The sequence below is a fragment of the Ovis canadensis genome, chromosome X, assembly GCF_042477335.2.
Source record: "Ovis canadensis isolate MfBH-ARS-UI-01 breed Bighorn chromosome X, ARS-UI_OviCan_v2, whole genome shotgun sequence".
In the NCBI taxonomy this organism is placed as follows: domain Eukaryota; kingdom Metazoa; phylum Chordata; class Mammalia; order Artiodactyla; family Bovidae; genus Ovis; species Ovis canadensis.
In genome coordinates, this window is record NC_091727.1 from 100,263,273 (window position 1) to 100,280,000 (window position 16,728).

Here is a 16,728-nt window from a genome sequence, read left to right on the forward strand (position 1 = left end):
AAAGTAAAAGAAAACATCAACTCTCTAATGGCTTCCCATTATATTCCAAATAAAACCCATTCCCTTTCCTTGGCTCTCAAACCATGCTTTAGAGTCTGTTTGTTTCTCCCTCTTCCTGGAACTGTCTTCTCCAACTCTTCATCTGGCAGGTTCTTTCTTATCATTCGGGTACTGGCTTAGATGTCATCTTTCCAGTGACCTTCCCTCTTTACCACACTAAAGAATTTTCTCCCCACCAAATCAACTCTAGCACATCATCTTGGTTTTACTTGCTCCCAGTATCTACCATCTGAATTTATCTTTTAAAAATATATGCATTGTCTATCCACCCTCCAGATTCCCCTTGTTCACTTCTGTATTCTCAGACCTAAAACAATGTTTGGGCCATAGTCTCTATCCACTGAATGAACAGATTAACTAGTACTTCTGAAAGCTGTATAAGTAAACTCCTGATTACATGGGACTCAGACATAAAAAGTTCTAAGATTTATAGACCTGTTCTTGTATTCTATGGATATACTTGAATTCTCCTACTCATTCATTTGAAGAGATTCCTTGACTTCACCATTGTCTCTGTCATCATTCTGGGTGATTTCAACATTGAAGTGGAACTGGAAATGAAGCTCAAAATCTTGGTATTAAGGCAGTGAGTTTGTAACAGAGATATTGGTATATATGGAAATGAAATAGAGTCTTCCCACCAACTTGCCCAAACCCCTACTCTCTTGCAGTGATACTGGCCTTTGTATTTGAATCTGGCTCTTGTTTCTTCATTTTCATTAAAGATGGAGCTACTTCTACTGGTTGGTGATGATGTGCATAGTCAGATTGGAAGAGACCTAGTTTGTAAAGAACAACATTTTGGTAAAGTTTCCAGCTGTCTGCAGAGCCGGTAGAGAATAAAATGACAGGGAAGAAGAGTGTCAGGAAGTCAGAGAACGAGATGAAAGGGATTTTACAATGGAAATATTCCACTGTTCATTTGCAAAAGATACTTTCTACCCAGTAAGATTTCCAGAAATGAGGAGTCCATAAGCTCCCTAGAGAGAGTTCCTAGTGATTAACTGTCAGAATGCTTAACCTATCTTAGCAAGGCCTTTTGCTATAGTTCAAATCCAGTTTTGTATGAAGATGAAGAAAAACAATGTGATAAAACTGTAATAATGAAATTTTTCATGTTCCCCAATAGAGATTAACTCTAACCATGAACCTTGTGTTTACAAAATCTTATCTCATTGGTGTTACATTACAGATAACTGTTGCCCTACTTGAAGTTCTTCACATTTTTCTAAAAATGTGGAGATTCTCACAGAACACAACATTCTTGATTATGATTCCCAGCCCTGAAAAAATATTTGATTGTCTATTATGTGGGAGAAAGCTGTGGCTGTTACTGAGCGTGCAGGCAGCTGGGTCTGGCGGGGGTGGCAGATGGGAGGAGGGGGATAGGGAAGGCAAGTAAACAAAATAATCTGTTGCTGTGAAAGGGGTTCAACAACAATAGTATCAAGGGGGAGAGGAGGGTGGGTTACAGAGGGTCAGGATTTCTAGGCAGGTGATACCTGATGGGAAAGGCAAACTCACTGGGAAAGATCCTGATGCTGGGAAAGATCAATGGCAAAAGGAAAAGGAGGCAACAGAGGATGAGATGGTTGGATGGCATCATTGACCCAATGGACATGAGTTTGAACAAACTCCAGGAGACAGTGAAGGGCAGGGAAGCCTGGTGTGCTGCAGTCCACAGGGTCACAAAGAGTCAGATATGACTGACGGACTGAATAACAATACTTAGGCAGCCTGAAGGATGAGATCCAAATTGGCCGGGGAGACAGCATCCCAGGCTGAGGCGTGTGCAGAGGTCCTGGGATAGGAATAAGAACCCAAGGTGATGGCAGTGTGAACGAGTCTGGAGAGGGCAAGATCACTCAGAGCTTTGTGAGCAGGCCACAGTAAGCAGTTTGAACTTTATTCTAAGTGTGAATGGAGCATTTTAATAGAGACCCATCAGGGCACTGTGCGCAGTAAGTGTGGTGGAAGTAGACATGGGATGAAGTATTCAAATGTTGGGTATATTTGGAGTTAGAGCCAACATGGCTTGGACATGGGAGGTGGAGAGAGAAATCAAAGATGATTCCTAGATGTGGAATTTGGAGAGTTGGGCTGCTGAGGTGGAAGGACCAGGGGGAGAACAGGATAATTTATTTTGATATTGAAAATCATCAAGAATGATGATGAGGTAGTGGAAAAGCCAACAAACGTCTTCAAATGAATGAATGACAGTGTGCAAATGTATCCGTAGAATAAATTCATTCATTCAACAAATATTTATTCGAGCCCTTAAGGGCAAGGCTAGGGTCTTAGCAGTAAAAGAATCCGCCTGCCAATGCAGGAGATGTGGGTTTGACCCCTGGGTCAGAAGATCCCCTGGAGAAGGAAATGACAACCCATTCCGGTATTCTTGCCTGGAAAATCCCATGGACAGAGGAGCAAGAGTTGGACGTGACTTAAGTGACTAAACAACTGTGCAAGGCTCTAGAAATGGTTCTGATGGATCACTGCCACATTTGCTTTCCTCCTCCACACTGCAGGGCATGTGGCATCTTAGTGCCCTCAACTAGGAATCAAACCTGTGGCCCCTGCATTTGGAGCTGAGTCTTAGCCACTGGGCCACCAGGGAAGTCCTGTCACATTTTTTTTTTCTGTCTTATCTAAACATAGATTACAGCTGCCTATTGAGGAGGGTTCATGCCTCATGCTGCCTCTATTCTCACTGCCCCTTCTGTCCCACTCCATCTAGTATATTAATAGATATACATTGGCCCAATCTATACTTATTAATGGACTGAATCAAATGAAATAGATGCTACAGTGAGTGTAAATATACCAAAACAAGTCTAAATTACTTGTATGTTAATATGGCCCCTAGTAAAAAGCATTAAAATGATATACAAATTTTGATTACCCTCATCTGTAATTTCTTAAGAATCTCCTGAAAACCAAAGCTTATGTTACTGGAATATAATTGTTTTACAATATTGTGTTAGTTTCAGCTGTACAACAAAGTGAATGTTATACGTATATATATATTCTCTCTTAAACCTCCCTCACCCCCCACCCCCAGCCCACCTCTCTAGGTCATCATAGAACACTGAGCTCAGTTCCCTGTGCAATATAGCAGCTTTCCACTAGCTATCTACTTTACACACAGCAGTGCATATACGGCAGTGTTATCCTCCCAATTCATCCCACCCTCCCCCATCTTGTTTATTTAAAAGATAGTTTTGTGAGATCAGTAATATTCTAACCTTCTAACATGGATTTTCAAGTTTATTCCTATATAAAGTAGTTGAAGACTCAGAGGGCATGGTGCTCAAGCCTTTCAAAGGCATTCCTGAAGCAACTTTTGGTTCGTGCACTCAGAGTGGAATACATTATAATACTTATAGTTTTAAGAAGCACTACTCCTTAGAAATTGTCAGGGAATTGTTGAGCATTGCTGTGCTTACCACTCACCCTTACATTTTAATTTTCTTTTGATAACAGGATGTACTGCTGCTTAACAATAAATTCTGTTTTTAGGACCAATAAAACCTGATTACTTGGAAAACAGGTGGGTGCTTCATGACTCTTAATGTCCGCTCACCAGTATCACCTCATAAATTATTTACCATTTTACAGCTGTTGGTGAATTTTGCTTCCAGGATGTTTATGTGAAAAGAGTATGAGTATTTGATATAAACCAAATTAATGAGCAGGGGAAAAGAAGTTAGAACGAAAATGGCCTCCTTCTAAGTCTTAGAGCTAATGTATATTGTAGTTACGTGTTCCATTGTGTACAGAAAATTAAGCATTCTTTCCTTTTTGTTTAGAAAAACAATTCTCCAACAAATTACTATAAACTGTGAAGTGAAAGTGAAATCACTCAGTCTTGTCAGACTCTTTGTGACCCCTGGATTGGACAATCCATGGAATTCTCCAGGCCAGAATACTGGAGTGGGTAGCCTTTCCCTTCTCCAGGGGATCTTCCCAACCCAGGGATCGAACCCAGGTCTCCTGCATTGCAGGCGGACTTTTTACCAGCTGAGCCACAAGGTAAACCCATAAACTGTAGTAAAACGCAATAAATAAAGTGTTTAAATACTTCTGCCTTATCTTTAAAAGGAACACTATTTTGGTGAAAAGCCTGAAGATTTTTAACAGATCCCAGACATGAACTAAAAATTTCTCAGAAAGTTGGCTTGAAGTACAAGTCTTTTCTGTCTGAAGAGGGTAATGATTACACTGACAGACGGTATAATGAAAATGCACCAATGCAGTTTATTTTAATTCTAATTTATGAGAATAACTTCTTAAGTGCAACATCAGAAGTCAATTCATCAATACTGAATTTGGAAAGCGCAATCAAGAAAAGAGCCACATTTTTTTTTTTATTGGAACTACACAATTTCCATAGTACTAGGTACCACGATTCTAGAACAAAATCAAAAACAAAAATCTGAAGTATGTGTGACAATAGTTCTTAAACTCCAGGAGATCCACATGAACTGCCCCAAACTGGATACAGAAGGTTGCGTAGTGTACGTACAGATTTTTCTGGGGAAAGGTCCTGTAACTTGAATCACCTTCTAGAGGTGTCCAAACAGTAAATGGTGGAATTCTAATCTCCTCCATATTTTCAGTAATGGAAACTGTGGACTTTGGGAAGTTCACCTTTACACATTTAAGAGTGAATTTTCATGGGAAGAGGGTAGAAAAAAGTAACTTGTGAGGACTGGGGAGCAAAAAACTCCGAAGAGTTCTTTACTTCATAAGTTTTAGTAACATGTTCTGGTTTAGAGAGGGGAAATGGGGATGTCAGTGGTAACATCATAAAGTGGAAGCAAGGAGACACCTACAGGGATTTTTCAAGGCCTTAAAAAAAAACCAAACGTTAGTATGAATAAAGCAAGAGCAAGAATTAAAAATGCAATTTAACTCAAGTACAATTTTCTGTTTCTGCATATCAACAACTTTCTTTATTTCTGAATGTCACAAACTTCAATCAGAATACTTTAAAAAATATTATTTTGCATGCACTTAAGAAATCTGACAAAGGACGAGGAGCAAGTTAACTTGCATTATGCTATGGAGTTTGAACTGAACAGCCAATGAACACATATTTAAAATCATTAGGTACAGGTAACCATGAACACTTCACTGCATTAATCGGATGGCATCCTACCTCTATGCACACGTTCATGTAACACTACGAGTAATTACCCTGCAGCAGAGGCAAAATGGAGATGGAATCTCCCTAAAAAGCAAGTTTAAGGGATTAAATAGTGTCGTCATCATCATCATCATCACTACTGAGAACAAAGCTGCTGCCTGTGGACAAGGGCCCTTCCTCCTTAACATTCCCTAGGCCACCCACAGTCCCTCTCTCATCCGAATCTTCAAACAATTTGTCACTGGAGTCGTCATCAAACAACTTCTCGTTGGAATCATCATCTTCAAACACCTTTTCATCTATGTCTTCATCTTCCTTTACATCTCCATCTTCCTCATCTTCTTTTCCGTCCGAATCTTCAAATACCTTTTCATCTGCATCATCTTCTTCGTCTTTTTCATCAGCATCTTCAAGTTCCTTTTCTTCTGCATCTTCTTCGTCCTCTTTCTCATCTGACTCATCATCAAATACCTTTTCATACGCATCTTCCTCTTCTTCCTTTTCATCTGACTCTTCGTCTAACTCCTTCTCAGAGCCTTCTTCATCAAACACTTTTTCAGAGCTGTCATCTTCGAATTCTGATTTTTCAGACTCATTTTCGTCTAACTCTTTTTCCGGAATGTTTTCATTAAATTCCTTGTCAGAGGCATCTTCCTCAAAACCTTTCTCAAGGCCATTTTCTTCTAACTCTTTCTCAGAGCCATCGTCAAACTGCTTTTCTGAGCAGTCTTCAGACTCTTGTTCTGAGTCGTCATCTTCAGAAGCCACCTTTTGGGGGCTGGCCTCCCCCTCAGACTCCTTGCCGGGGCCTTCTTCTTCAGACTCCTTCTCACGGCCGTTCTTGTCAGGATCCGTTTTGAGTTTCTTCTTTTTGGATTCTCTTTCAGGGACAGTCTCTTTTGACTCTTTGTTAGGATTACCCTCGTCATGCTCTTTCTCAGGGCTGCCTTCTCCAGACTCTCTCTCGGGGAAGTCTTCTTCACGCTCTCTTTTGGAACAGCCTTCCTTAGACTCTCTTTCAAGGCAGCTCTCTTCAGATTCTTCTTGGGGACCTTCAGCTTCTTTCTCAGGGCCACTTTCTTTAGCATCTTTTTCAGAAGCAGCTTCTTCAACTTCTCCCCCATCTTCCATTTTCTCAAACTTCTTTTCATCTATAGGTTCTTCAAATGCCATTTCAGTTGCAGCTGCTTGAACATTTGTTTGAGATGTGCCAGGGTGCTCAGAAAAATGCCTAACTCTAGAAGGCCCTGCCCTTTCTGGAGCACGGATGGAATTTGAACGCTGTAGGCCTCTGTTGGCCTCAGGAGCATTGAGGAAAGCCTCCCATCCTCTCAGCCTTTCCTCCCTTTCTCTTGTGGTCTCCTCCACCTGTGTACACATGGAAACTGCTGTTAAGAGGTGTTTTAGGCCAAAAGAAGTAACAACGTCTTGGAACATTTCTAATATTGCTCACAGTACTCTGATTTTATAAGGTATCACTTCTGGGAAATGAAAGCAATTCCCTATCTTCACTTTCCAAACTTTACACCTTAATTTAGCAGTGCTGATCTTAAGATCGTTTAAATAAATGCCCAGTGCCACAGCACTGCAGAAATGTCTCATCAATTAAAAAGTTAATCATTGAACTGTCTGTACTTTATAAGACAGAAAAGAAGAGAAACACTTTAGCTTAATGCCTTCTTTCCCTATTGCTGTTCTGAGCAAGCTCAACACTTCAGACTTATAAACTGAAAGAATGAAACATTTTTCTTTCCATACTCTCAATGTAAAGGGTTATTTAAAAGTACTGTTACATTAAACAGATTACACATAACTGAAAACTTACATGAAAAACTGCTAGATCAATATCTGTTGGAATGAAACAATTCATGTGCCCTTGACAGTTGCAGAACTCACCTGATAATCCGTAGTTCCATCCCATGCTTGGGCAGTGATTTGACGCCCACCAAACCACCTTCCATTGAGGGTTTGAATACAATAATCAGCTTCCTCTGGATCCTTAAAGGACACAGAGGCCACACCATCGGGGTGTCTCTAAAAAAAACAAGGAAGATAAAAGAAGGAATGAACGAGAAAACTGAAAGAGAAATATACACATGTGGCAAAGTAGGGCAGTAGTATTTTTTCTGATCATTTAAGCTAAAGATTTTATGTATGAAGTCTTTCTTTCCATTTACTCCAACCAGTGACAAGCAGCTAGCTACTTCTTTAGCCTAACTTTGTCTAGCAAAAACCAAGCATGATATACTTGGAAATGTTCCTGCTCATAACAGTGTCAAAGGAGAAGCAGAACAGCATGGTTGTTAAGAATGTGGACTCCGAAGCTGAACGGCCTTGGGATTAAATCCTGGCTCTGCCATTTAGCAGCTAAATGACCTTGGGCAGGGTGCTCAATCTCTAAACTCTCTCATCTGTAAAATGGGTAAATAAATAAAAAATAGGTAAAATAGCATGTACCTATCTCAGAGGATTAGGAGGATTAAATGAGATAACATGTAAAGTAACTGTAGTTTGCAATCAATAAATGTTGACTCTTTTACACTTTCACCTGGCCATACACTCACTCGAGAGTGATGACAAAGGAAAATAACCAAGGCATAAGCAAGTCTATCAAAGTCTTGGCTTGTAATCCATGTTCATCTAATTATGCTATCTAATACTGCTAACAGACCACCACCACTAGAGAGCAGACCTACTACATAAAAACATTAATATAAAAAACTTGGAGGCATACTGACATTTGGTAATAACTTAAAATGGAAAAAAAAATTGCTTTAGGAATCATTTGTTCAAGCCACGAACTTACATCAAAGAGAAGGAGCTTCCTAATTTGTCCGAACTTTGAACACTCTACTCGAAGGTCTTCTCTGATTTCATTCAACACCAGTGGATCATCCTACAAAAACACACTCAATGAAAAGGGGTTTTCCCCTTTATAAATCCTGAGAATGAAATTTATTGCTTTGACAAACCAACAAACAAAAGTTTTGCTTAAGGTTATTAGCTATGTTTGCCTGCAGTCTACAAAATTAAAAAAAAGTCAAAGTCTAAAGAAGTTAGACTATCACATCTGCTGCTGCTACTACTAGTCTGCCTGGCTTTAAGATCAGGAATGGACAAGTATGGTAGGCAGCAATGGAACGTGGTAAAGGAGAGGGAAGAAACATGTCAGTGAAAATCCCAAATACTAGCAGCTGTAGCAGGTGAAGTCCTGAGGCATATATTAAGTCAGAGACTAATAATTCTTATGTTCTGCATCGGCGTCACAATGACTGTGAAGATGAAAAACCTTTGCTTTGTGCTTTGCATAGATTCCTATTTACCAAAATGTTGCAAGGAGGAGACATATATCCTTTTCATTGACTGAAGTGAAGTGAAAGTTGCTCAGTCGTGTCCGACTCTTTGCGACCCCATGGACTGTACAGTCCATGGGAATCTCCAGGCCAGAATACTGGAAAGAGTAGCCTTTCTCTTCTCCAGAGGATCTTCCCAACCCAGGGATTGAACTGGGATCTCCTGCATTGCAGGCAGATTCTTTACCAATTGAGCTATGAGGGAAGCCCTTCACTGACTGAGTGTCCTACAATCATTCTTTGTGCTTCTGAGATTTTATTTTAACTCATAGGGTAAACCTCCCCTATAAGGATTCCTGTTCATCTTGCTTCCTACCACACTGCAATAGAAACCCACAAATAAGGAGCTGCTGTTAACCACACAATAAAAGCACGCACTTAACTACTGCTTTATTGCAACTATGAGTCTATTAAGAATACTCAAACACTGCTGCTTCTAGTGGTCTTGAGTCCCCCCTCCCCCAACAACAAAAGGATTTAAGATTTCTTGTGGGAATTAAATTTTCTTCAAGTTCCAAAGCATGAAAAAGGCTCATAAAAAGTTATATTACCAACTTGAATTTCAACTACATAAAAACATATACAAGGGTATCCTATCTACTAATTTCTATTGAAGCAGACCTAAACACTTTTTAGGAAATATTTGAATCCTCACCAACTAAAGAGAACAGCAAAAAATGACAAGTGGCTTCTCCTTCCTAAAGTTTGTCAAAAGGCAAAAATAAACAACTGGTAGGCAGTTACTGAAATCAAATTTAAAATTAAAACTGTAAAAATCCTATAAATCTGAGGCTTCTAAAACTATAGCTGGCAGGACTCTGGATTTCTCCCAATTATAAAATCTAACTCTGGAGAATATGCCAATTTGTTTTATATAAAATTCTCAAACCTGAGAGGAATGGGGAATGGAACATAAACTCTATACTCATTTGGTAAAGCCATGGGGTGGCTTCTAGGGATGTGTGTGTGGCAGGTAGCTCCTATCAGATTGGGTGCTTTCTGCAAACAGGAATCTCCCTTGACTGAATTTCAAATACTTCATAGAACACAGCACAGTTTTTTCACACAATGAACAGTCGATAAAAACTTTTTCAGTTTGATAAGCTGTTCCTAGTAACTATTTTCTTTACCAAAGGAAATCAGAATTATATTAAAAAAAAACTGTTTCAAAATATTTGATGAATTTAAGCATGATTCCACAGTTCTACTGTGGAAGGGAGGGGTGCATCACTGTCTTTGTTTCTTTTTTAAAAACTTTTTTATTTTTATTTTTGGCTGTGTCAGGTCTTAGTTGCAGCATGCAGGCTTAGTTGCCTGGTGGCATGTGGGATTTCAGTTCCCCAACCAGGGACTGAACGAGTGTCCCTTGCATTGGAAGGCGACTGTCAACCACTGAAGCGCCAGGGAAGTCCCTGTCTTTATTTCTTTATCAAAGCCTCAGTGCCCTTCCTAAAAGAACATCAAATTTCAGCCAAAGACTTCCCAGACTTCTGTTTTCATTTTTACCAGCTTGAAAAACAAATATGTCTTTACTGCTATAGTATCATGAGACTTAAAGATAATAACCCCTTCCCCTGGTTAAGTATCTTTAACTTGGCTAAGCATGAAAATTTTCCAAAGACAGCTCTTCGCAAGCAACAGACCTGAGACTAAACTCAGACTGTTAAGCCAAAACCTTTCGCATGCGACACTCATAATTTTTTTCCAGAGTGGTGCTTTGTTTTGCCAGGAATAAACCGTATTTCTCATTCCTTTCCAATCTAAACCTATTTAAGACAGCAGCCAATAACCCCATGTAGCTACTGAGCCCTTGAAACGTGGCCTGTCCAAATTGATGTGGGCTGCAGGTGTGACGTAAATACCAGATTTTGAAAATTTAGTACCAGAGCGGGGGGGGGGGGGGGGGGAGGATGAAACATAGCTTATTAACATTTTTATGGTATATGCTAAAATTATAATACTTGGATATATTGGGTTAAATAAAATTCATTATTAAAATTTACTTCCCCCATTTCATGTTGTATTTATACTGTGGCTGCCAGAAAAATTTAAGTTACACATGTGGCTCAGATTAGACTTCTATTGAACAGCCCTGGTATACACAATGAGAAACCCACCTCTGCATCTGAGTTTCAGTTTTCCATCTTTTAGTATTCAGATTTGCCAGGCATGATTTTTTTTAAATAAGGCTTTGAATTAAACACTGAAAACCCCCTAAAGTTACATTTAAAATACTAGCCTTCACTGTTCACCCTGATACCAAAAAGTATTTCTAGGTATTTTGCTTCTAGCACTAATCAACTGTTTGGAATAAAGACATACAGGCATACCTTGGAGATACTGCAGGTTCGGTTCCAGACCAGCACAATAAAGCAAATATTGCAATAAGGCAAGTCACATGAACTTTTTTGGTTTTCCAGTTATGTTACACTATACTGTAGTCTATTAAGTGTACAAAAGCATCATATCTAAAAAAGATATGCCTTAATTTTAAAAATACCACTAAAAAATGCTAACCATCATCTGAACCTCCAGCAAGTCATCATAGTAACAAAGATTACTATAACAAAGACTATAACACAAATCACCATAACAAATATAGTAATAAAGAACAAATATGAACTACTGTGACAATAACCAAAATGTGACAGAGAGAAAGAGAGTGAGAAAATGCTACTAGAAAGATGGTGCTAACAGGCTTGCTCCACACAGGGTTGCCACAAAAACTTCAATTTTTTTTTTTTTTAAAAAGGTTCAACCCCTGGTCAGAGATCTAAGATCCCACAAGCCACATGGTATGGCTAAAAAGGAAAAATAATAATGATAAAATAAATAAACTGAAATAATTACATGTGGCTATAGTCTACCATACTGGACAATCTACTACAGTGGACAGACCTATACTGATACACTTTTACATTCAAGCCGATGAAACACTGAGCAAAAAAACAAAAACTGCTGACAGGCTCTCACCAAGCTGGGCAGACCACACGAGCCCAGGTAGATGGGCAAACAAAGACAGCACCAAGGGTTTCTCTGCCCAAGAACTCTGAAGCCCATCACTGCCCTTCCCAGCCGCTGTGGCACAGCTGCCTGAAAACTTTCCTTCATTTGCAAAGATGCTAAAGAGAAAATATTCTATCCATTGAGTGAATGAAAACACTCTGCCTTGTGAGTAAAAGGGGTTTCATTCATTCTTTCACTTCTTCAGATAAATATTGAGGGCCTTCTGTGTCCTACGCACTGGGAATATAAGAGCAAACCAGGAAGACAGAGCCCTGGCTCTCACGGAGCTCATATGCTAACAGATAAGATCCAAAGACTTCAGATAATAAATGCTATGAATAAAATAAAACCGGCTAATATAAAGGCTCTATAATTCCACAGTTTATACTAAACCAATAAAGACTTTCTTTTTTAAACAATCAAGAACTGACAAGCATAAAATTTCTATCCTTTAAAACATCCACTGGAGGGAATTTGTAGGAGTCAAGGAAGAATAAATGTGGCTTTTGGGAGGAAAGATTATTTGTTAAGCTAGGAAAAATTAAGTCTGCCCAGGGTGATAGCTAGACTTAAGTGTCTCAATGAGCAAGGCAGGAGGCAGAAACAGGTTAATCACTCAACAGACTTCAACTTACAGAGAGCCTGGATACTTAATAAATTAAATATACATTTATGTTCATGTTCAAGTGTTAGGAGTATAGAATGTTGTGAATCTAGAGGTCTCCAGTCACAGAAATTAATAGGTCACCTAACTAAAAAAATAACTATCTGCCAAAGAAATAAAATGTAGATGAATCACAGGGAATTCTGGAGTTGTACCAAGCAGACTAGATACCATGATCCATCTATACATGCCTTTCAAAGCCCCAGCTGGGAGGGACAGCATTTCAAAAAGCATTTAGTGTGCCTGTGAACGTGTGTGGGCTTTTTTTGGCCAACCTTCCAGCTCGAGGGATCCTAGTTCCCTGACCAGGGACTGAACTTGGGGCCCCCAGCAGTGGAAGCTCAGAGTCCTAACCACTGGGCCGCCAGGCAAGTCCCTATGTGCATTAAAAAATAACAACAACAACATAGTTCATTATCACTGCAAGTCTAAACTGGCTCTGTCGTATTTCAAGATTCTTCAGGATTCGAGACAGAAGAGACACCACACAGTACTAATAGACCACATGTATCTTCTCGATGACCTCAAAAGATACAGGCTTCATAGATGCACAGTAAATCTTATCACCTCACTATTTGCAGAGATGGAGTTTCACAGACCATTTTGGAGCTCTCTAAAAGGGGGGTAAAATGATATTGCCACTCTGACTCTGTTTCAGTGCACAAAAGGAACAAGAGTGGGCTTTGATAGGAACAAGAACATATGCAAACTGTCTGGAATTTTACATTACGAACATTGTTTTCTTATGTGTAACTTGTTATCATTAATTTCAGAATCCAGGCAGAGAATAAAGAATTGTTCTTCCATGAATGATCCCATGAGTCTAGGCCAAAACACACAGATAAGAACAAGACGCAGAATGTAACACAAGGTACCCTGATGGCAACTAATATTCCTTAAACCTCTCTAGTAGCTCTTCTTCCTTTACTCACTTTTATTTGCTGTTCCTAGAATTGTCCATGGACCTCAAGTATTACAAAGTCCTCCTAATAGCCACTAAAGGGTTTTGTAAAAATTAGATTCTGAAAAAACAACCTCCACTACTCAAATGTCAGGGACTGTATTTCACTTGGAGAAGGAAATGGCAACCCAATCCAGTACTCTTGCCTGGAGAATTCCATGGACAGAGGAGCCTGGTGGGCTGCTGTCCGTGGGGTGGCACAGAGTCAAACACGATTGAAGCAACTTAGCACGCATGCATGCATTGGGGAAGGAAATGGCAACCCACTCCAGTATTCTTGCCTGGAGAATCCCAGAGATAGAGGAGTCTGTGGGCTGCCGTCTATGGGGTCGCACAGAGTCAGACACGACTGAAGTGACTTAGCAGCAGCAGCAGCAGCAGCAGTATTTCACTAACCTAAGGTTTTTTAAGGATCAAACGTTTAGCACTAAAGTGAGGTTTTCATTTCCAATTGTGAAACTGGTCCTCCCCACCAAAGTAAGCCTGTATTGTTGAACTGTACTTAACATCCACAAGTAACTCACAGAAATCTTTTCAAGACTGTATTTTTATATAGCAGCTGCCATTTGGGGCCACAGTATGGGTATTAGCCTGGTTTACTTGGGGTATGACTAAAAGAACACTGGGCTAAACCTGGGAAAATCTGAAACCTTCAATTGATTCTTGGTTCCATTTTCCAACCGTGACAACTCATGAACATGCAGGATGTGACATGAGAAAGATGCGATGAGGCAAGCTTTGGGTTCTCTTGAAAGAGAGAATATCTGTGTTTCTAACCATAAGAATACTTCTTCCTACCTCAAAATCCATTGGATGAAACATGTTTTTGATGATGACAACTCGCTCATGGCGCATTCGGGATGGGCCAGCTCGTCTCTCAGGTCTCCAATCCAACTGCCTAATGTGACAAAGTAGGAACAAGAAGTTGTGAATTTCATTTCAGACTTGTTGGAGAGAGGAAAAAAACAAGCTATAAATATAATCCTTTACTGAATGCTTAATAATGATAATTATTATTTGGTTTCAAAACAACAATGTGTATTTTAGTCACAGTTACTGCACAGCTTTCTGAAATAAAGACAATCGGCAGGTGATAGATGGACCCAGTATCTGAAATGCCCAGAGTAAGTATATTTTTCAGAACTGCTGTCTGGTTACAAACATTCCAATGAGACTCCTGGAAAATTGGTAATTATTTAGTATTTACGACTATCTAGGAAAAGACACTTCGAGGCCAAGGAAATGTTCAAATTGTATTAGTTTCTAGGTATTTTATAATTATAAAGAACAAACAACTGCATTGAAATATGTAAAACTACTCTGTTACAATCTTAAATCTTACTGGTTTGTCTATAAAGTGCTTAGGTATCTACTTTATTCCTATAAAAACTATTGGCATCACAACTAAATGCTTTTATAACCATTTTACCATTAGTTTAAGTATAGTGTTAGAAGCTTTACTAGAATTCACCCTGATCTAAGTGTTCATCATTTTGGCTCATTTCTTAAAAACAGCATATTTCAAAAAACATTAAATAAAGTAATAGAAACTTGATGACATGTATATATTATATATAAACACATAGTACATAAAAAATGATAAAGCTTATAATTTCTAACTCCTACTAACAAGTATGAATGTAAAAATTTAGCTCCTGGTATGCTGATTCCATCCACATTAAAAATGAACTAATGGCTCTTGTATATAAACCTAAAACATCTTATTTAATTTGATATTCAACATTTTCTGTAGAGATGGCTTTAGTTTATTTAAGTTCCTATTGTATTAAAAATGAACACCCCAGAAAATGCAAAACACCGTCACTACCAAACATCCTGTTACACAGATTACTGAAGGTTTCTGAGGATCTAATAAAAGTTTAAAAAAATTTTGTTTTATATTGGTATATAGTTGATTTATAATGTGTTATTTTCAGGTATATAGTAAATGAAAGTCTTTAAAAATAATCTGTAGGCATATTTGATGGAACAAAACTATGCAGTTATTACCAAAAACATACTCTAGAATATTTATACAAAATCTTTCAAAACAGAAAAAAAAACCACCAACTTTTGTTGCATAGACAGCTTTTTCTTGTAGTCTTTGCACTTCTTCTTCTTCTTTGAGGCGTCATATTCTCCCTTCAACTGAAATTTTGCCACCTCCACATGTAATTTGTAGCCTCTAATTTCATCTTCATCCAAAAGTTTTAATGCCAGATCCACAGATTCTCTCTTTGTAAAGTGAAAACAAGTTACAATCAGTAAGTTACACACTGAAATGAAACTTTAGGAGTGTTTTAGATGAATGATTTGACTATACATAAAATAAAAATTTAAATGTAACTACCTACATGGGAATAAAGAACTCCAGAATGCCTATCAGGAAACTTGTATTTAAGTCACAACTGTCCCCAACCGGTTATATGAAGCTAGGCAAGTTATTCAAGCTCCCTGAGCCCCAATTTCTTCATCTATAAAATGGGAATGGAAATGCCTTCTTTGCAGAGTTCTTGACAAAATTAAAGTTATACCATTACTGGAATAGCAGTTTTGCCTTTTGGAGTCTCGATTTCTCATCTGTATAATGAGACAAATGGACTTGTGTGATTTCTAAGGTGCACTACAGTTTCAAAATTCTAAAAGTTTCCTACTTAAAAGACTAGATGACTCAAGAAACTGGGAATAGTTTGGTCAGCCTTTAATTTTTTTTTTGTTCATCAATTAAAATGTAGGTCTGTGATATACTAGGAAGATGATTATCTGACAACTTGAACATTACACACATGTGTGGATTCTGGGTCCTATACAAAGGGGGTAGTTGTCAGCTCTGCACTGATTCAAAGATCTAAGGAAAACTCAAAAGGACAACTGAATTCAGCCACACAATCAAATATGGATCCTGGAACAATTAACTATGTTATTCTGGAACTCAATTCACTGGTTTGGTAATCTTGTACTTTTATGGGTCATAAATTTTATACAAAAAGTTTATCAAAACCCTACTTTTCTTTTTAAAAAATTTTAAAACTCAATGAAACCCCCTAAGAGACTCTTCACAGATTTTTAGTAAACCCTGAAGAACTTATTAAGTGTTCAAGTTCCTTACATTTGAAAATTACATAAATATCTTCCTATAATGGTCATAGTCTTGTATGATCCCCATTATGTTCAAGAACGAGGTCAAAAACCTATCTTTCCCAAAGCTGTCAGCTTACTCTTAGCCCCCTCTGATTTCACTGAAATGCTGTATACTCGCAACACACTTGTGACATTGATACTGTTGTTTTAACACTTTGATTTCACTTTGTAATTATTTTCAGGTTCCATGACATATGTTAATATGCCATCATTGTGCCCATTTCTTTCGTACCCCGCAATAATGCATAGTAACACATGCTCCTAACGTGACAGGTGTTCCAAAAATAATGGCTGCCTTGACACTGAGCTTTCCCCTTTGCAATTTATGGTACCATGAATACACAAAGTTCTGCAGATGTCTGTTAATACCATTCTATCTTCTCTCTCATTCAAA

At 38.5% G+C, this 16,728-nt stretch overlaps 1 protein-coding gene across 1 annotated transcript in view; it reads right to left on the reverse strand.

Annotated features, from left to right (window-relative positions):
• Positions 1-4,294: 4,294 nt before the first annotated feature.
• HTATSF1 (HIV-1 Tat specific factor 1) overlaps positions 4,295-16,728 on the reverse strand; it is a 17,308-nt gene continuing 4,874 nt past the window's right edge. The window contains exons 6-10 of the mRNA XM_070290688.1: positions 15,265-15,428; positions 13,992-14,091; positions 8,016-8,105; positions 7,106-7,243; positions 4,295-6,577 (exon numbers count right to left, since the gene is read on the reverse strand). Coding sequence (XP_070146789.1) covers positions 5,315-6,577; positions 7,106-7,243; positions 8,016-8,105; positions 13,992-14,091; positions 15,265-15,428 — 1,755 coding nt within the window. The 3' untranslated portion in view covers positions 4,295-5,314. The remainder of the gene's footprint in view (positions 6,578-7,105; positions 7,244-8,015; positions 8,106-13,991; positions 14,092-15,264; positions 15,429-16,728) is intronic.